The sequence below is a fragment of the Ambystoma mexicanum genome, chromosome 10, assembly GCF_040938575.1.
Source record: "Ambystoma mexicanum isolate Mex_15411 chromosome 10, UKY_AmexF1_1, whole genome shotgun sequence".
Taxonomy (NCBI): Eukaryota; Metazoa; Chordata; class Amphibia; order Caudata; family Ambystomatidae; genus Ambystoma; species Ambystoma mexicanum.
The window spans coordinates 188,191,577-188,213,391 of record NC_090932.1 but is presented as its reverse complement, the minus strand read 5'-3'; the positions used below and the strand labels follow the sequence as shown (position 1 = coordinate 188,213,391).

At 47.8% G+C, this 21,815-nt stretch overlaps 1 protein-coding gene across 1 annotated transcript in view; it reads right to left on the bottom strand.

The window, feature by feature from the left end:
• PEBP4 (phosphatidylethanolamine binding protein 4) overlaps positions 1 to 21,815 on the bottom strand; it is a 1,711,365-nt gene that overhangs the window by 1,405,018 nt on the left and 284,532 nt on the right. Inside the window, exon 4 of the mRNA XM_069620182.1 lies at positions 6,147 to 6,276. Within this exon, the coding sequence (XP_069476283.1) occupies positions 6,147 to 6,276 (130 nt within the window). The remainder of the gene's footprint in view (positions 1 to 6,146; positions 6,277 to 21,815) is intronic.

Here is a 21,815-nt window from a genome sequence, read left to right as displayed (position 1 = left end):
ACCAGAGCACTTTTTAAGCATCAAAAAATGTACTTTTTTGTCCTTCTTTTATTTTTACACTGGGCCCCTGCACGTGACCGTAGCCCTGCTCACCTGAGCTCCACCCCGCGCATCGCCCTCATGTCCTTTTATGCGCACGGACGAGGTCGGACGCACTTGCTTCCATGGGAATATTTTTCTTTTTGTTCCCTTGTCCTTCATTCCTGCTCCGGTTCCACGGTCATCTCTTCTTCCGTCTGGGACTCGTGTCCTGTTCATCCTGTGAACGTCGCTTCGCGAAGGAAAGGATCCCCACTCTCTTTGCCTGGGTTGCTTAGAGCCGTTACACCGTTGGGACTCGTGCTTCCAATGCAACTACCTCTCCATCCGGGCACTCCAGCGTCAGCTTGTCAGGTGGGAGGAAGTGTTTCAACGCGTTCCTGCACCACATTTATAGCAGTTCATTGTAGAAAAAAAGGAAACGATCAGTAAGTTTGTTCCTTTTCAGGGCACCCCAGCCAGGAGACTCCTTCCCGGTGTCTTCTGGGTTACAGGAGGGGCTCAAACGGCTCTATTACCAGGTATCTCCCTGAGGTGTCCTGAAAGGGACCTAACAGGCATGGGAGAGTTTCCTCCAAGGACCCCTGTAAAGGGACTGCCAAGACCGGATCCTCATCCGAGGTTCCCTTTTTGGGGGCTAAAGTTAGGCCCAGTTCTTCTGGCGCTGTTTTCAGCGGGGTCAGCCTTGAGGTTTCCACGTCTGGAACTAACTGTACCGAGTCTCAGCTCGAGGTCCCTCTCAAGGTGACTAAACGTACCAGGGTTGTGCCTGAGGTTCTCCTTCTTGGGGTTATATCTAAGACCAGCAGGATTGAGGAGCCCCCTTTGGGGGTTCTGGCTTCAGGGGGTGACTCTAAGCCTTCCCACACTCAGACCTGTGGTAGAACCGATCCTGCTGAGAGGACAAAGGAGCTGGCTAAGCACCGTAGTTCTTCCAGTACTGGCTCCGCCGAGGTTCCCCTTCTTGGGGCTAATTCATCAGCAGTCGTTAAGGTGTCTCATAAACACCCTAGTGCTGCTAGCATTGGCTCTGCCGAGGTTCCTTCGTCACAAAGCTAAAATGGAACATAAGGCCCCTGACTCCCCTGTTGTGAGTACGGCCTCACTTACACCTGTAATGCAGTTTGCCTCAGGCGTTGACAAAATGTCGGTCCAATCCCTGCGGTCCATGGCAGGCATTTTGACTACCTCTCTTACACCAATGTTCCCCACGCCTGGTGCTGAGGAGCCTGTTTTTGGGGCAGAACAGCCTTGTCTGCGCTTTGCGGATAATAAGAACCCATGCTGCCATCCAATGGATTGGCATGCTCGGACTCCGCTGCCGCATACAGTCTCGCTTCTTCCTACGTCCGCGCCTTTGATCTACGTAGAACCAGTTGGTGGGAGACCATCCGGGATCCTCTTTGCGATCCTGGGTGTATGCCCCTTCCGAGCGGCCTCTGCCCACTCCAGCACCTAGACATTTGTCTGAAAATGCGTTTTTTGGCAAGTTTCAGATGGTAATGCATTCTTCCCATGAAGGCGTACTTTAAGGATTTGTTTAAGGAAATGTATCCTAAACTGCCTGAACCAGCCCCTGCTCCGGCAAACCCAATTCAGGCTCCGGTAGTACCACCTCCTAAACCACTCCTTGTGGGGCCTCCACCTCCACTGCCTCCACTTTCCCCTGTGGAAAAGACTCTGCTCTGTCAACCATGCCTTCGGGCCCTGAGGCTCCACATGCGGCGGATCAGACTTCTGCTCCCGCCTCATTGGATTAAGACCAGGCGGACCAGGAGAGCGATGACCCTCCCGCTCTATTCAAGCCTTTCACGACTGGGTGCTGGATATGATGGTATTGCCCAATACCCAAGCCCCCAGCTCCACATGAGTGGGTACTTTCTGGAGCCTTCACTCTGCCGACACAGGAGCGCACCGTAAGGTCTGGGGAAAAAACCTCATTCCGGGCAGCACCTAAACAAGAAAATTGACGCTGGCTACAAGCTTCACGCGTTCGAGGACATATCCTTGTCAACTTGCCCGCTCTCCTCTTCGACGGTGGTGGCAGCAGCTACGCTCCAGTCGAACCCGGCCTCTACATCCTCCACTGCAGCATCTCAGACCCTTTCCAAGGAGGATAAGCTTCTTGACGCCATTGGGAAAACTGTCTTTTCCAATTCGGCTCTTCAGCTGCGTCAGACTAATACCGTGCTTATCCTGGTGACTACTAATGTCAAGCTGTGGAAGGAGCTTGCTGAGTTCCAGGAATGTATTCCTCCTGATGAGCTCGAAGACTTTAAGGGTGGCTTATATGATACCAGAGTTCTGGCAGGATCTACTGGTTGCCGCGGCCCATCATGTAGACACTTCCGCTCAAGGCCTTATGGTCGGAGTACCAGGCGTAACTGGGGGCTATATTTAAAACTGGCAAGATAGAGATAGAGGGGCCTCCTCCGAGGGCTCTGGCTACGGGGGTGACCCTAAGCTTTTCCAAAAACAGTCTTGTGGTCGAACCGATCCTGCTGAGGGACAAAGAAGGAGGGCAAAGTCTTCAAGTACCGGCCCTGTCAAGGTTCCCTCACCAAGAGCTAATTCTTCTGCAGAATCCAAAGGAGCTCAAAAGCGCGCTAGTTCTGCCAGTACCGGCTCTGCCGAGGTTCCCTGTCACAAGGATAAAATGGATAAACAAAAAAGAAAAAAGAAAAGAAAAACCCCCTGAAAAGGTTCCTTCCTTTTTAAGGTACCCCAGCCAGGGGACTCCTTCCCGGGGTCTTCTGGTTCCGGCAGGGGCCCAAGTGGCTCTGGTACCAGGGTTCTCCCTGCGGTGCCCCGAAGGGGATGTAACTTGTATTCCGACTTTGCGCCGAGGCACCCTGTCGAGGGGCTGTCAAGATCGGATATTCCTCCGGGGTTCCCCATCTGGGGCTAAGGTTAAGCCCAACTTTTCTGGGGCAGTTTTGACCAAGGTTATTCCTGGAGGTTTCCAAGTCTGGAACTAAACGTAACGAGCCTAGTCTCTGGGTTTCCTGTACAGGGACTAAAGGCACCAGGCTTACCACCAAGGATCCCTAACTAGGGGCTATATTTAAAACCGGCATGTTCGAGGGGCCTCCTCTAAGGGCTCTGGCTTCAGGGGGTGACAATAAGCCTTCCCACAGACAGTCTTGTGGTCGAACCGATCCTGCTGAAGGGGCAAAGAAGGAGGGCAAAGGCCCTAAGCCTTCAAGTACCGGCCCTGTCGAGGTTCCCTCACTGAGGGCTAATTCTTCTGCAGAATTCCAAATAGCTTAAAAACACTCTAGATCTGCCAGTACCGGCTCTGCTGAGGGTCCCTCACTGGGGGCTAATTCTTCTGCAGAATCCAAAAGAGCTCAAATGCACTTTATATCTGCCAGTACCGGCTCTGCCGAGGATCCCTGTCACAAGGCTAAAATGGATGAAAAAAGCCCCTGGAACCTCTGTCGTGACATTGGCCTCACTGATACCTGTGACGCATTTAACCTCGGGCAGTGACAAAGTGGTGGTTCAACTCACGCAGTCTAAGGAGGCCATTTTGATTAGCTCTTTCGCACCAACGTTCTCAATGGCTGGTGCAGAGGGACCTGTATTTGGGGCAGAGCTACATTTTCCACAGAATGTGGACAATAGGAATCCTTTCCGCTCTCCGAATGGATTGGCGTGCTCGGTGTCCGCTGCTACACAGTTTCGCTCCCTCCTGCGTGACATCCTTGCAGAGGCAAATCTCAAGCTGTCGAATGAGCTGCCGAATTTCATGAATGTATCCCTCCGGACAGGCTGAAAGATTTTAAAGAGGGCCTATCCGATGCCAGAGTTCTGGCTCAGGACCTGCTGGAGGCCGCAGCCCATCATTTAGACACTTCTGCTCGGGCCTTATGGTTGGAGTAGACATCTCCTGCCAAGCGTGGTTGCATGCTACCAAGTTCTCGAAGGAGGTTTGGGATTAAGGATTTGATCTTCCATTAGAAAGTAAAGAGCTGTTCCACTCCTCCACCAATGAGGAACTCAATAGAACAAAAGGTAAGCACTCAAACGGCTAAATCTTTGTTGGTCCTTGCCAAACCCCCAGCTAAAGCGGTCTATGCACAGAGGCCGAGGACCCAGACAAGGTCCTTCCCAGGTTTCAGAGGGTCCCAGGAGCACCCAGCGCGCCAGGCAGGAGGCTCCTCTGGTGCACCTCTGCTCAAGCAGCAAAGGAAAAGTGGCTGGTTTTTCTCTCGGGTATCAGCCTCCTTTTCGGCAACAGGTGGTCCCGCACCCGATAAGTCATCCAAATTGTTTTCCATCGGTCACCAAGACTCTGGTGGGAGGACGTATATCGTTTCATCTGGAGGCATGTCAGACAATCACAAAAGATCAAATGGAACCACAAACACCGTTTTTTCCTCCGAGGTACCCCATCTGTGGGCTAAGACTAAGCCCAACGCTTCTGGGGCTGCTTCAACCGGGGTGATTACCGAGGTTTGTCAGTCTGGGACTAAACCTACCGAGCCTAGTCTAGAGTTTTACTGTCAAGTGACTAAGGGTGCTGGGGTAAAATCCTGAGAATCCCCAATCAGGGGATCTTTCAAAGACCAGCAGGATCGAGGAGCTCCATTTAGGGGCTCTGGCTACCAGATGGGCCGATAAGCTTTACCACACAAGATCTTGTGGTCGTACCGGTCCTGCTGAGGGGGGCAAAGAAAGGGGACAAAGGGCCCAAGTCTTCAAGCACTGGCACCGCTGAGGTTCCCACACTGAGGGTTAATACTTCCGCAGAAACCAAAAAGGGATGAAAGGTGCTCCAGGTCTGCTAGTATCGGCTCTGCCAAGGTTCTCTGTCAAAGGGCTACAACCGATCCAAAAGCCCCTACAATCCTTATAGGGACAATGGCCTCACTAAAACCTGTGACGCAGATCTCTTCAGGCAGTGACAAAATGGCATTTCAACCAAAGCGGTCTGAAGCGTCCATTTTGACAAGCTCCTCTACACCAACGATGCTGAGAGGGTTTTGTACAATCTAGACCTCAGACATGCTCTGAAGTTGAACCTTGACAGAACCAGCAAACTTACAAGTTCTCCACAACTCTTTGTTACGTTTGGTGACCCAAAAGGGAAACTAGCCTCGAAAGCGTCCATCTCTCCGTTGGATAGCTTCATGTATTTCCGAGGCCTACAAAATTCAAGGCCTTCAGCCCCAAAGGGCATTTATGCACATCTGGTCCGTGGCAAAGTGGCTGCTATTGCCTTCCATAAATACATCCCTTGGGTGCCCATAGCCAAGGCTGCTATGTGGGCTTCACCATTGGCTTTCTGCAGACATTATTGTCTTGACCTGAGCTCCCAGGCTGATGCCCAATTTGGCCAGGGAGTTCTTAAGAATTTGTTCCAATAAGGGAATTTCCATCCAACCGTATTTTCTATAGACAGTGTTTGGGAATCTCCCACAAGTATGGCGGAAAGGGGACAGGACGTAGGAGTATGACAAAGTTACTCATCGTAGTGACTACCTTACTCCTAGTCCACATTCCCCTTTGCTCCATACGCCCGCCGTCCCCTCTAATAAGTATCCTCTATTGTTGCTAAATGGTCCTGGACCTGGCGATAGAAAAGGACTGAAGGGCGATGCGTGGGGCAGAGCTCAGGTGAGCGGGGCTACGGTCACGTGCAGTGGCCCAGTGTAAAAATAAAAGGACAAAAAAGTACATTTTATGATGCTTAAAAAGTGCTCTGGTCCCATCCCGATGGACGGAATGTCCCACAATTATGGCGGAAAGGGGACTATGGACTAGGAGTAAGGTAGTCACTATGGTGAGTAACTTTGTCAAAAGGCCTGCGCGTGATGATTAGCTATGGATGTCAGATGCCTGGGCATGACAATAGGTGCCTCTTTGTTCCACCATCAGAAGCAGATGTGAATGGCATGATGGAAAGGTCTGGAAGGTGCCACCACAGCTACAGGTTTGGGCAAGGTAGAATGATTTGCTGTCTGCCGCAGTCAACTGTGGCTGTGACATGTGCATAATGTAAGCATAGGCTAGGTGCCTCAGTCGGTGGTTGCAGTGGGATGGGTACAACATGACAACAGTAACATGTAATGTGGGATCGACAAATCAAGTGCAGTACTCACCAATCTGGCATATGGAAACTTCACTAATGGTGGGCCCCAGGCATTTATAAGGCTCTCACGATACTCTGCACAGCTGGGGATGACATTGCATGAGGCATCCAGTCCTGGATAAATGATCTGTAGCCCCCCTCTGCAAGGAAAGAGAAAACAAACATGAGGAAATATCTGTATCCCCGATACTGTGAGTAAGGCAACATGTTCATCTCTGAATTTCTGCTGAGTGGCATCTCTATCTGAATTCATCCAGCAGCATGTGATTCTACACACCCATTTCTGACCCTATGTGAATCAAACTCTCAGACCTTCACCAGTTCTGAAATGGCACTTCCATCACTTACATACCCTGGGTGAAGTGATGTCTCAGTCTCCCGTGAGAGAAAATTGACATTCAATATCTCACCTGGATCAAAATTACGTCTCTATCGCTGTCCATGTGTAAAGCGGCATGCCTATGCTTTACCGTGTGTGAAGTGCTTGTATCTTTCCACAAAGAACGAATCCTTAGTGAGGTGAGATTTGCACCTGACTGTCCTTAAATATCTCTGGCACTGACCTGATTGTGAGCTGATATTCCTAGAACTGAGTGTGTGTTTGAGGTATTATGGTGAACCTTTAATACTACCTGTATTGTGGTATATCTAGCCTAACTTTGAGTAGTGCCTCCATTTCTGCCTTTGTGTTAAGCAACGGCTCCATCCCTGACCATCTGTAAGAAGACATCTTGATCGCTTGTTCTGTCTATAGTGGTATTTCATCCCTCACTTTGTGCAAAGTGGCATCTCTATTCCTCCCTTTGTGTCAAGTGAAATTTCAATCCTGCATCCTGTTCAAAGTGACATTCCTATCCTGACTATGCGAAAATGGCATGCCTCTGCTTGATCCTCAGTGAAGCGGTGCTTCTTTCAGAGGAGCTCAGATTCTTTTGTGAAATGATAATCTGTACCTGATCCCGTCGATAAACAGACATTTGTTTTCGTATTTTATGTAATTTATATAGCACTTTCACCAAAGTAGTGTACAAAAATGGGATGGTACAAAATCATGAAGTAATAAGTAACTGACCCATGAGTATTAGCAATCCAGTATAAGAAGGAAGATCTTAAGACGTGAAGTGTAGGAGAAGATCTGATGTTAAGAGGAAGGGAGCTCCAGTGTTTGAGGGCCAAAAGTGAAAAACAGCAGAAATGCGATTGGGATTGGGTAGAGGGGGGTTTGGGAGAAGTGTGTAGACATTGGGATTGAGAGCAAAGAGAATAGGAGGGAACATAAAAGGTGATTAGGGAGGAGAAAGTCCACGTGTGCATTTAAAGGCGATACAGAGAAAGGGAAAGAGTAAATGAGAATCAAATGATAGCCAGGAGAGAGAATGAAGAGAAGGTGAGACTGAGGCTCAGGTGGCAGTCTGAAGAGAGTACGGACAGCAGAATTAAAGAACGAGCACAGGGGGAAGAATTGATAGGCAGACAAGCCAATAAGAAGAGATGAGCAGTAGTACAGCTAGGGGAAGACAAGAGTGTCTATAAGCAATTTGGTGGCATGAAAAAGTTAAATAGGGCCTGATTGTGCCTACATTACAGAGTTGGAAACGAGAGGAGAGGAATGAGCAATGTTATAAATATGATGAGAGACAGAGAGGGAGAAGTCAATGAATACTCCTAAATTGCAAGATTTAGTGGGAAATGGTAGAGTCAAAGGGTAAATGAAATAGAGGAGGGAGGAAGAGGAGAGGGAATAGTAGCGGAGGGAAAAATATAATCTCTGTTTTTGAGGCATGTAAATGTAAGAGAACTAGAGTACTAAAGTAGGAGGAGATGGTAGAGTGCAAAGAATCAGAAAAGGTAGAGAAAGAAACACAAATCTGGGAATCATCGGCATAGAAATGGGAAAAAAAGCTGAAGCAAGAAACAAAGGCAGAGAGAGAAGAGGTATAAAGAGAAAAAAGGAGAGGACCCAGAATCAAAACTTTGGGGACACCCTGTAATAAAGGAAAGGGAGTGGCACTTTTTCAAAGTATAAATCTTGAAAAGGAGTTCATTGTGAAGATAGGACTGTGGAACCATTGTAATACGGTGCCAGAGAGATGAAGTGAGGGAGGGTGAGAAAAGGATAGGATGATCCACAGTGTCAATTGCAGCAGAAAGATCAAGAAGGATAACAACAGAAAATAGATTAGACTGCTGAGCCGATAGTAATAAGACTTTGAGAAGGGCAGTTTCTTTGGAATGTAGAGGGTGGAAACCAGATTGGGACTGAAATCAAGATATGAGGAGACTTGGGTATAGGTGACCAATTTAAGAATTGTAGATAAGAAGGGAAAGACGGTATGGGGATGTAGTTAGCAGGCAGAGAGGAATCAAGAGAGAGTTTTCTAAGAATGGGTAAGGTAACAGTTTTCTTAAAATCAGAAGGAAAGGTAGCTGAGGAGAGAGAAAGGTTAATGAGTAAGGTGAGAAACGGAAGAAGGGTATAGATTTTTGGGATAAGGAGAGAGTGTAGAGGATCAAGAGGAGACGCAGTGGGATGGGCTCTAGTAAGAAAATGGGCTGTGTCAGAACCAGTGAGAAAAGAGGAAAGAGAGTAGAGAGTACTGAAGTAATAGAGGATGGGGTTTCAATGGGAGAAGATAAGGATGAGCAGAGTATACTTTATTGGAAATGTAGTAGGCAAAGTCAGCAGCGGGAGATGTGGTGGAGGCAAGAGATGGGTCGGATGGCGGTGGAGATAGTATTTGATTAAGAAGGTGAAATAAATGGCAAGGGTGGGGAGAATAGGATAGGAGGAGGCCAGAAAAGTATGACGTTTTTGCCACTTACAAGGAGGAATCATAAGATGAGTGTAAAGTAGAACGTTGAGCGAGATTACCAGGAGAACGAGAATGTTTTCATTGCCGTTACATAGGGGAGATCTAAAAGCAAAGAGATCAGGAGTGAGCCATGTTTCTGGGGGTTTACGGGAGGGACGAAATGGCTGGGTAGGGTAAAGAGAAACAATAGTGTTAATTAGACTACAATTCAGAGAGGAAAAGACAGTATTGGTAGTGAGAAAAGAAAAATCAGAAGGAGATAAAAACAAAGGAATGAAGATTAAAGTGGGTAAAAGAAAGTGCAGGAGCTTTGGATTAAGAATGGACACGGAAATGAAAAATGTCAATAGAAGATGGTCTGAATTAGCTAATGGGGTAGCTAAAACGGTGTTGGTAGGGGCAAAAGAGAAACAAATTAGGACCAGGGAGGAACCTGCAGTATGCGATTGCAGGGAAATAACTGATTGAGGTGAAAGCAATCTAGCAAGGGAAGAAAGAGGGAAGAGGTATGTGTGCTATAGAGATTTAAGTCACCAAAAGGAAAGAACTAGGAGACAGAGGAAAGAAGAGAGCCCAGGTCATTGCAAAAGGCGTAGAAGAGCCACTGGAGTGATAAATCATTAAGAAAGAGTGAGGGTTGAGTCTAGAAAAGGATATGTAGTTATATTCAAAACAGGAGAAAGAGGGAAGAGGTGTAGGATGAGGGACAGCTGCATAAGAGGAATGGTAAAGAATTCCAGCTCGACTGCATCAGCCATGAGGCCAGGGGGAGTAAGAAAAATTAGAGAGAGAGTAAGAGAGGCAGAGGTAAAAGTGTCAACAGACGAGGTCCAAGCTTCGATTAGACCGAGAAAGTGCAGTGTTAATCTAAAGAAGGTGTCAAGAATAATATGCCTTTTATTGCAGATTGTGCAGGTGTTAAGGAGACCAATAGAGAAGGGAGGGGTCAAGAGGAAGTGGGGAGGGGAGAGGGATAGAAATTAAATTAGACAGGTTATGTAAGTGAGGCGGACTATCACTTCTGAGCCTGTGTGGAAATATATTTGTCAGACTTCAACTCTCTGGGAAATGATGTACCCACGACAGATGTTATGAACCTTTGTGGTGATTTCATTGTCTCTGGTAATGTCTGTCGATGTATGTAACACTCACACAGTCTGTGAGACAACATAGATGTCCCTGACCCTGTATTATGTGACTTCTCAATCCACCAAAGTTTATGAGATATTTCAAAAAAGGGAGTTCTTTCTCCAGAAAGAACATGGCATGATAACCTGTTCTGAGATGAGAGTTTGCAGCACACGCTTTTTGCTCACTCTACCTTTCACAGATGGGAAATATTCATTTCCATATCAGTCTTTGTTCCGCCCACATGGGCAGTCCAGCACCGAAATGCTATGGCAATTCCTCTCTCAACAAGAGTACCAACAGCAACCCCATACACATGTTTCAACCTTGTTGGGACTCATCAGTGAGGTGAAGCTGTGCCTCTCTGAGCACAGTGAGCAGGGAGTCCACGTCTGGTTGCCCCCAGTTTATGAGATATGTTTCTTGAGTTGATTATCAGTTAGAAGAACAAATTACTTACCCCTGGTAATATTCTTCCTGATCAATATCCCTCCCACGGATTCCTCATCTTTGATATATCCAATATCCTCCTTGCAGCTCCAGAAACTTTTCAACAGCATGAGTTTGTGTCGTCAACTCGTGGCCCCTCCATGTCCTCCCACTGATTCCTCATCTTTGATAGACTCCCAAAGCGGTATGCAGAAGGAGGTGTCAAAGAGAATGTACTTTTGATTCATGCTGCGGAGAACAGCTTTACCAAATGTAGCCTCCTGAACCGATACAGAATCAAGGCAGTAATGTTTTGTAAAGTTGTGCAACACAAACCAGGTTGCAGCACTGCAAGTGTCCTGCACCGGCACCCCTCTGAAGAGTCGAAGTAGCCGCCACTCCTCTTGTGGAATGCGCTCTCAGACCTTAAGGAACCCCTTTGCCAGTCAAAGTCTAACATTCAATAATACACAAAATGATCCATGAGATAGGTTCTGCTTAGTAACAGCCTGACCCAACCTATTACCAGCAAAACCCAACACTAACCGACTGTCTCAAGCAACTAAACCAATGGATGAGCACCAACAGCTTTAAACTCAATTCAGACAAAACTGAAATCATGATCACACCCAATGACTTGGCAAACAACCAGCACTTTCCATGGCCGTCCGAGCTGGGAAAATCGCCAGAAACATCTAAGGTGGTCAAAAACCTTGGAATCCTAATGGACAATGAGCTAACGCTAGAACCACAAGTCAATGCAATAGTTAAGAAATGTTTCTTCAACTGCACACAATCAAGAAGATACTTCAGTTCCTCTCCTTCACACACAGAACACTTGCCAACATCTCTCATGTCATGTCAAGGATAGATCAGGCCAACAGCATCTACCTGCGAATGCCAGATTACCTGTTGATAAACTACAACGTATACAGAACGCAGTGGCAAGACTACTCCTTACATCACACCGGCACTAGGAACGCTGTAATGGCTACCAGTCAAAAAACAAAACTTCTTCAAAATACTGCATAAAACACAGGGCGATCCATGGGCAAGGAGTGGAATTCATACAGGAAAAATTCACCATTTACAAACCAGCACGAACACTGAGATCCAGAAATGACATCCACCTTGAACCGAAAGAATAACCAAAACTAAAATTTGGAGGATCAGCGTTCTCCTGCACAGCAGCGAAGCTCTGGAACTCGCTCCCAAAAGAAAACGAACAACAGAGCATCACCTTATCTTCAGGAAGCTCTTAAAAACATGGCTCTTTAACAACCCAAACTCAAGAACACACATGAGTGACAAATTCCATCCACGGTAAAATAGAAATCCACAAGAATAAAATTGACATTGGGTTGTACCTTGCTGCAGACAAAATCTTTGTGGGTGGTCAATGTACTGAGCCTCAGTGCATTTAAGGGTGACCAATGCATTTGGGGGTGGCCAGTGCATTGGATCTGTGTTAGATGTGTCCAATGTTCAAAATTGAATATGGTTGAGGATAATCATTGTGGTGGGATTGGATACTGGATGTAATTCAGGAGGGTCACGGTACCAAATTCGGGTGTATCTCGAGGGTAGTAAATGCTTGGACTTGACTGAGCATGAGGGTGATTAATGTACTGAACTTGGAAGTACATGATACAACTAACAAAAAACTCAGCATTTCTGCAGACTTATCTGACTCAAAAACCTCACACAACCATCTCTCGCACTACAACCCACACGCACTTCACAACACTGCAACAACACATCAGCAACACCAACAGCACACGAGCACTGACATCGATCCGATACTTGCACTGAAGCTCAGCACCCGGTGTATACCGAGTTGAAGCTGCCAACAGAACACCACTCCTCTCACTATCCTACTCCCGCTTCACCTACTAACCCATCCCACCTTCTCATTTGCAGATCCGCCAGAGCGCCTGGGGACCAACTCCTTTGGTGACAGTGCGCGGTACAAATACCTTTAACATTTAACATTTAACAATAGTCCTCCAACCCACTAACAACTATTGTGGGAAAGTCTACTGAAGTCTCATTTGAAGCCGAGAAAGCCTTGAACAGAGTCGAATAGACTTTTCTGAGAAGAGCTCCAAAATAATTTGGGTTCCATGAGACCTTTATTGGGTCAAATCCTTCTAATCTACCTGAATGTAAATATTACAACAGGCAACGTACTTGTGTCATGTTTTGCTCTAGGCTGGGGAACCATGAGGCAGCTCTCTGGCCCCACTTCTCTTTGCAATAGCATTGCAGCCCCTGACATGTCATACAATGATTGATTCCTCTATCAAATACATTACATTAGGTGAACTTGAACGCAAATTTCTTTTGCATGCGGATGGATGATGGTCTCCTGAAAGGGACCTTCTTCCATATACTGAAAATTGCAACGTAATATGGAAATATCACTGGGCTATAAAATAAGCTGGAATAAGACAGCGATTCTCCACCTGTGGGCCCACCGGCCACCTTTCAAACTCTTATTTGATTTCTTTGGTGCAGACTAGCTCTATGGTTCATATTAAGCATTTAGGATCTCTGTTTAGGTGCAATTTTAATATGCCATGCAAAGAGATAAGTGGATTTGAAATGCGAGGCTCGCTTACTCTCTCACTGATGGACAGGATTACACTTTTCAAAATGGTCTCCCTTCCGCAGATTTATTCAATATGTTGCCCATGTCAGTTCCAGTGAAATTGGTTAAAAGGATGTCTAAATCTCTTCCTACATTTTTGTGACAGGGAGAAAAAGCAAAAAATAAGTTGTGTATGCTCTTCAGACACAAGAACAGGAGTGGATCGAATGTCCCTTATATCACTGGGCATCAAAAATTGCTCAATTGGCTAGATCTAATATTGAAGGCAGGGAAAGACCGCCTGGTCTCGCTTTGAGAAGAACAAGTTACTTCTTACCTTGTAACGTTCTTTCGATGGGATGTTCCTCCGACGTATTCCTTATCTTAGATATCTCCTTCCAGCTTTGCTAACCTCAGAAAATTTTTCTCTAGAGGGCGCTGCGCGTCGAAGTCCGCCGAGTCGATGTCCCTCGACAGCCGCCGTATCGACGTCGACGTCATCCTGCCTATAAAGGCCGCGCGCAGCGTCCGCTGCTCAGTTCCGTTTTGTAGCCCACAGTTTTTCTGTCTGGACTAGACTAATCACCCTGAAGGAGCGTAAGCTGCAACAACAAGGGAAGTAGTACTGCGGGGATGGATGGGAGGGTCGATAAGGAATACGTCGGAGGAACATCCCATCGAAAGAACGTTACAAGGTAAGAAGTAACTTGTTCTTCGAAGGGATTGTGTCCTCCGACGTATTCCTTATCTTAGATAGGCTCCCATAGCAGTATTCTGTTATTGGAGGTGGGAGTACTGACTTCATGCTTCCTTTTATTGATGAATAGAGTGCAATACTGCCCTTCCAAACCTAGTCTCTTGACAGGAGGAGGAATCCAAGTTGTAAAATCGTGTAAAGGTATGGACGGACGACCATGTGGCAGCCGCACATATGTCTTTAATCGGCACTCCTCTTTTGAGGGCCGATGAAGCTGCAATACCTCCGGTCGAATGAGCCCTAAGATTTTGAGGGGCTCTTTTCCTGCCAGTTTATAACATTCCAAAATGGCTAGAATGATCCATCTGGAAATGGTCTGCTTAGTTATCGGTAACCCCAGCTTGTGACCTGCATAGCCTACAAACAGCTGGTCTGCTTGTCTTATCCTGGCCAGTCTACTGATGTAAAAACTTAAAGCCCTTCTAGGGTCCAGCCTGTGTAACCTCTCTTCCTCTTATCCCGGATGAGGAGGAGGATAGAAAGATGGCAGGGTAATCTTCTGAGTGATATGGAATTCAGAAACCACCTTTGGGAGGAAATTAGGCTTCACTTGCAGGACAACTTTGTCTTTGTGAAAGATTGTATGAGGGGGTTTACAAGAAAGAGCTTGTAACTCGCTCACCCTTCTAGCAGATGTAAGTGCTATTAATAAAACAGTTTTAAGGGTAAGAAATCTTAACGAACAAGAATGGAGTGGTTCGAAAGGTGTGCCCATCAGGAAAGTTAGGACTAAGTTTAAATCCCATAGGGGAACCTGGAATGGTCTTGGGGGATAAACGTTAGTTAACCCCTTTAGAAACTGTATTACCAAGGGTAACTTGAAAAAGGATGGTTCTTCCGCAGTGCGCTTAAAGATGGATAGCGCTGCGAGATAGCCCTTAATGGTGCCAACTTGAAGGCCTGAATTCGCCAAATAGAGTAGGAAGGACAAAACCATTGGTGTACCACATGAAAAAGGGTCGATATTCTTTTCTCTACACCAGCTGCAAAATCTGTTCCAACGGCAGCGGTATAAAGACTTTGTTGCTGGCCTCCTTGCCGAAAGCAACACCTCCATAACATGATCAGGGAGGACCCAATCCTTGTACCTCAGCCTTTCAGAAGGCAAGCGTGAAGGTTGAGGGTTTTGATGTCTGGATGGAGAACCTGACCTCCCTTCTGTGAGAGTAGATTCTCTCTGAGTGGAAGTTGAATTGGAGGGCAGATGGACAAGTCTAGAAGGTCCGGGTACCACGTTCTCCTGGCCCAATCCGGGGCAATTAAGATCATGGTTTTCCGGAATCTTCTCAACCTCCTGATCATTTGAGGAATGACACAGACCGGTGGGAACGCGTACAGAAGCGGAAACTCCCAGTCCACTACGAACGCGTCTCCCAGAGCTCCTCTCGGGGGAAATTCCCTTGAACAGAACAGATCGCACTTCCTGTTGACACTGGTGGCGAACAGATCCACCTGAGGGGTTCCCCAAAGGGCGAAGATCTCTTGAAGGACTTCCTGAGCTAGTTCCCACTCGCGGGAGACTGTGCTCTGCCTGCTCAGAGCGTCCGCTGTCAAGTTCTTCTCTCCGGCTAGGTGAACTGCCGATAGAGAGATCCCTTCTTGGATTGCAAAAAACCAGAGCTGCATCGCCTCTCTGCACAGGGGTAGTGATCCTACGCCTCCTCTTTTGTTGAGGTAATGCATGGCCACTGTGTTGTCCGTCATTATCAGGACATTCTTCCCTTGTACAGCTGGCAGGAACTCCTTCAGCGCAAGTCTGATGGCCCTCAGCTCTAACAGGTTGATATGTAGTCTGGACTCCGATGGAGACCAACGACCTCTGATGGTCAAGTCGTTGGCGTGGGCTCCCCACCCCGTGAGTGAGGCATCCGTGACTACTGTTATTTCCGGCCAGGGTTGCAAAACTGTTCTCCTTTCAGAATGTTCTCCTGACAGGCCCACCACTGAAGGTCTCGAGCCACCCTGTCGGGAACCTGAAGAAGATCTGTCATTCTTCCTGAGAATTGTGACCACTGAGTCCTCAGTGCCCACTGGAGGGATCTCATTCTCAGGCGAGCCTCTGGCACTAGGAAAATGCAGGATGCCATGAGGCCTAGCAACCTCAAAAAGTCGAAAGCTGGGAGACGTTGGGCATTTTGGAACTTGGTAACCATCTGTAGAATATCTTGAGCCCTCACCTCTGGTGGCGAGGCTTTTCCCAGGGAAGTGTCCAGGATCGCTCCGATGAACTGGAGTCTCTGCGATGGTATCATTTGTGACTTCTTTAAATTGAGGGAGAAGCCCAGTCTGTGAAGGGTGTGGCAAACGTGATTTAGCTGGATCTGAGCTTGTTCCGAAGATACAGCCCTGATCAACCAATCGTCCAGGTAGGGGTAGACGTGAATCCCTTCCCTCCTTAGACTTGCAGCCACTACCGACATTAACTTGGTGAAGACCCTCGGGGCGGAGGTCAGCCCAAATGGCAGCACTCGAAATTGATAATGAGAGTTGCCAATTGCGAACCTCACGTATTTCCTGTGTTTGAGATGGATAGGCACATGGAAATAAGCGTCCTGAAGGTCCAGAGATACCAACCAATCCTGGAACTGAAGGGCCTGAAGGATCTGAGAAAGAGTTACCATCTTGAATTTGTCTTTCCTGAGGAATTTGTTCAATTCTCGCAAGTCCAAGATGGGTCTCAGTCCTCCGTCTTTCTTTGGAATGAGAAAGTAAGGGGAGTACCAGCCCTTGTTCCTCTCCGCTACAGGTACCGGTTCTATGGCACCTTTCTCTAGCAGGTCTAAAATTTCCTGCAAGAGGAGCGGATCTGGGGCTTTCTGAGAGCTGATCCCCGGTGGATGACTCTGAGGTATGCGTAGGAGAGGCAGGCAGTAACCTTGGGCAACTGTTTCCAATGCCCAAGCATCTAACGTGATAGCCTGCCATTCCGCCAGATGTTGAGTTAACCTGCCTCCTACAGGTGTCTTGTGAGGGAAGTCCTCAGAGTGGTTTTGGGGCGGCTGATGCAGATGCCGATGGTAAAGAGGCACCTGCTGTTGCTGCGGCTTTTGAATATCTACCCCGTCCACTTCGGGTAGTTCTTCTTTGTCCCCTTTGAGCCGGTCGTCCTCTACCTCTTCCGAATGCGGAGTAGAAGCGAAAGGACTTGCCCCTTGCAGAGGTTCCTGTGGGACGAAAAGGTGTCTGACGGATCGCAACACCTAGGGATTTTGCTGCTGCCTTTGATGTTTGCAGTTTTTCTAAACTGTCATCCGCCTTTTTCCCAAACAAAGAAGAGCCATCGAATGGCATGTTCAAGAGCCTGGCTTGCACATCTGGGGCAAAACCAGACTTTCTCAACCAAGCGAATCTCCTGGTTGTTGTACTTGCCGCCATTGCTCTGCTGATACTGTCAGCCGAATCAATGCCCGTCTGGAGGGATTCGCACATAGCGTCTTTACCGTCCTGTATGATATTTAGGAACGCCTCCCTTTCTTCTCCCTCCGGGATACAGTCAGCCGCTGTAGAAGCACACTCCCAAAGTGTATGGCTGAATCTAGCAAGGGTGCAAGTAGCATTAACAGATTTTAACGCCATGCTACATGCCGAAAAAAACTTTCTTTGCCATAGCATCATATTTCTTATCGTCCCTGTCCTGAGGGACGGTAGGGTAAGCAGTCTTGACATCAGTAGAAGATGCTGCTTGTACCACCAGACTTTCTGGGGATGGGTGTTTTGACAAAAACTCCGGGTCTGCAGAAGATACCCTGTATTTAGTAGACAGTTTTTTATTTACTGCCGGAACGACATCTGGGGTTTCCCAGTTCGTCATGATTTTCCTCTGAAGAGCTTCATGAAAGGGCACTACAGGATCCTCCTGTGGACCTTTATCAAGAATATCCGTAAGGTCATCTTGTTGGAAAGCCTGTGAAGGTGTTGACCACCCCATAAATTCTGTGATCCTGGCCATTAAGGCTCTATAGGGGGTTTCAGCATGCTCCCCCGGGTCTGGCCTAGCGAACTCCACCTCAGGGGAAGTGTCTAACCCACTTGCCTCATGTAAGGAATCATGGAGATCCTTTAACCTGCGTTCTTCTGAGGATAACTCCTCTTGAACTGGGGTTGCAGGTCCCTGCAACTCAAATGTGTCTTCTTGTTCAGATAGTTCTCCCTCTTCCATAATTGAGGACATAGTTCTCAATTGTTCTGAACTCACAAAGGGTGTGAAACCCATCTCCAAGGCAGAGGGTGCCAAACTTGTTGTAATTGGCCTCGAAAACGTCGATGTCGTCGACGCCGACGTCGAAGGCTTCGGGGGTGGCGTCGAAAACAAAGGCGGAGGCCTCGAGGTCCTCGACAGAATTGGGATTCTGCTCGAGGAAGTCGACAATCTTGACGCCATCGTCATCGAGGACCTGGGGATAGCCACTGGGTGCGTCGCAACCGTGACTTTCCTTGGCGTCGACGCCGGTGTCGAAGATGGCGTCGAGTCGATAGACCCGTGTGTCGAAGGTCCCTTCGATAACGGCGTCGAAGACACCGACCTCAGCGTCGATGGAACCTTCGTCGACGGCGTCGACGGAACCCTCGTCGACGGCGTCGACGGAACCTTTGAAGAAGGTTTCGAGGTCATAGCCTTACTCGAGGGTTCGTGACGCGCTCGAGAAGCTTCCTTCGCCGGGTACTGTGACTCGCGGCGTTTTTGACCTTCGGGTCTTTCGACCAGAGCATCGCTCTCGGCAGTCGAGGGGGTCGAGGCCGCCTTCTCGAAGACGCTCATCATATTTTTGCGGAATTCCTCCCATTCAGCCGGGGAACTATGTTTCGTGGGGCAAGGGATTCTCTTAGGAGAAACAGAGGAAGAGGAGGACGGAGAAGGGGATCTTCGACGTCTCCTCTTCGAGTGCTTCGATCTCGAGGAGTGATGGGACCCACTCCGAGACCTGGAGCGTGAATGGTGACGAGGAGACGAATGTCTCGACTTCGTCGAGGAAGAAGAAGCTTTTGAAGTCTTACATTTCTCCAGCTTCCCTCTACGCTCCTTCAGGGCCTTAGCTGTCATGGACATACAGTCCTCGCACTCCGAACAATGGTGTTCAGCTCCCAAACACCACAGACAAACTCTGTGAGGGTTAGTCAGCGACATCTTTTTCCCACAGTCTCTGCATTTTTTGAAGCCGGACCGAGGGGTTGTCAGTTCCGACGAGGAAGCCATCGAGTATGGATCGAATATCTCGAGGTAAATAGGATAAATTATCTACGAAACTGAGCAACGATATTCCGAGGCACTGAGTAAGCGCGGAAAAACGGAACTGAGCAATGGACGCTGCGCACGGCCTTTATAGGCAGGATGACGTCGACGTCGATACGGCGGCTGTCGAGGGACATCGACTCGGCGGACGTCGACGCGCAGCGCCCTCTAGAGAAAAATTTTCCGAGGCCAGCAAAGCTGGAAGGAGATATCTAAGATAAGGAATACGTCGGAGGACACAATCCCTTTGAATGTTATTTTAAGACTCTTTAACACAATAGACTATATTTAAGCATATATGGCATAAGGAGTGTATCCATGCTCAAAAGGGCCCGTATTGCCAGGAAGATGTGGATAATAACGTTATTAGCACCCGGAGCCGATGCTCAACCATTATCCTGAGCCCTGCGACCTCCTCACTCTCCCTGGCTCCCCACGGCTTGTACTCCATGCCATGGAAATGAAGGGACTTCATGCCCCCCGGCTGCAGAGGAAGTGGATTCTGTTCTTCATTTATGCAGCATTGGGGTGGAGCACCGGGAGAAACAGGTAGACGGCACACGCACCATTGAGGCGAAAGGAGGAAGGAATAGCTGGTGAGTACAGACATCCTGTGGAAAAGGTGTAAGTGTTGTGGAGCAGGTGGAGAGCAGGTGGAGCAGGTGGGAGAGCAGGTTGCGCAGGAAGTAGCAGAGCGACGCTGGAATCTTGACAGGCTTCAGGATCCAGTGCAACACCATTGAATATTACCTCTAAGCCCTGGAGCCTGATTGGCTGTCAGGATTCTAGTCTTCCACCTCAGTAGCTAATAACCAATATTGCCCTCTAAAAGACCAACATTTGGTATTGCTCCATATTAAGAAGGTGTTGATAGCCGTTTACAAAGAGAAGGCCTTAAAGAGGGCCTTACTGACCAAGCTTCCCTCTGGCAGAATGGTCACCTACTGATTGATCAAATAAAACCTTTGACAGGTCCAATTGGAGTTCCTTGGGTATTCGATTTTTGGACCATTGCTTTACATCTGGGGTTCTTGACTCTTTTGGCTCTCTTTCAGAAACAGTTTATCTTCCCAAAACACCCTCTCCGTATGATGCTTTCGAGACTGCTTTTAGCTCGAAAGGCCATATCCGTTGCATACTCAAGGCTGCAAGAAAGCCTAAACGAGCTATTCTGCACATTGAAAACACCATGGGAAAAAGACCTAGACAAACAAATTACAGATGAGCAATGGTCAACGGCCATAGATAGGTTGTCTGAGGGTCCCTGTCACACAAACACCCATCTGATATTCCATAGAATTAGGCATAGGGCCTACTGGTACAATACCCGTATGAAGAGGGCTGACAAGACCACGCATGACTTCTGTTGGAGAGGCTGCCTTGAGTGGGGCACTTTTAGGCATATGATGTGGGCTTGTCCTGTCTTTAGGGACCTATGGGTGAAAGTCTCCAAAGTTAGTGTTACAGTGCTAGTGATTCCTCTAGATGTATCTACTACTCTGGCATTATTGGTTATCCCAAATCTTCAGATGACTGTTACAAATCAACAAGAAAAACAGAGACTCCTGGCATTTGCAAATGATACAGAGACACTAAGAGCTGTAACTGATCTGGGTGCAGAATGGATAGACCTTATGTCACAGCAGCGTTTGAGAATCTCCTGTTGAAAGAGACACACGTGCAATGGAAAGAGCTTCTCCTCTATGGAATAAGGTCTTGCAGTTGGATAGAGGGGAGAGGGCTGATGTAGTGGCGAGAACAGAAGATGTTGGATATTGGAGGGGTCTCCCTTGAGAATTCTCCCTTGAGAATTCTCCCTTGGGAATGTTGTTGTTGCAAGCCCACCATAGAAGATCCTGAGCAACTGCGCTCGGGACTTGCAGAAGATCCAACATATTCCTGGAGAACTGGGACCACTGAGTTCTGAGTGCCCATTGAAGGGATCTCATTCTCAACCTGGCCTCTGGTACCAGGAAAATGCAGGATGCCATGAGGGCGAGCAACCTGAAAAAATTGAAGGCCGGTAGACGTTGGGCATTCTGGAACTTTGTTACCATCTGCTGGATGTGGAGAGCTCTCACTTCGTGAGGTGAGGCTTTTCCTGAGGAAGTATCCAAGACTGCTCCGATAAACTGGAGTTTTTGGGATGGTATCATATGGGACTTCTTGAAATTGAGGGAGAAGCCCAATTTGTGGAGAAAATGGCAGGTGATCGAAAGATGTTCCTGAGCTTGTATTGGAGAACTTGCTCTGATCAACCAATCGTCCAGGAAGGGATATATGTGAATACCTCCTCTCCTGAGACTCGCTGCCACAACCGCCAACAGTTTGGTGAAATCCCTCGGGGCAGAGGTCAACCCGAATGGCAGAACTCAAAACTGATAATGAGAATTGCCAATCGCGAACCTCAGGTACTTTCTGTGCTTTGGATGGATTGGCACATGAAAGTAAGCATCCTGGAGGTCCAATGATACCAACCAATCTTGGAGTTGGAGAGCCTGAAGGATCTGAGAAAGAGTCACCATCTTGAACATGTCTTTCCTGAGGAACTTGTTCAAGTTTCTCAAGTCCAAGATGGGTCTCAGTCCTCTGTCCTTTTTTGGAATGAGAAAGTATGGGGAGTACCAACCCCTGTTCCTTTCCGCTACAGGTACCTGTTCTATGGCACCTTTCTCTAGCAGGGTTAAAATTTCCTGCAACAGGAGCGGATCTGGAATTTTGACGGAGTTGGC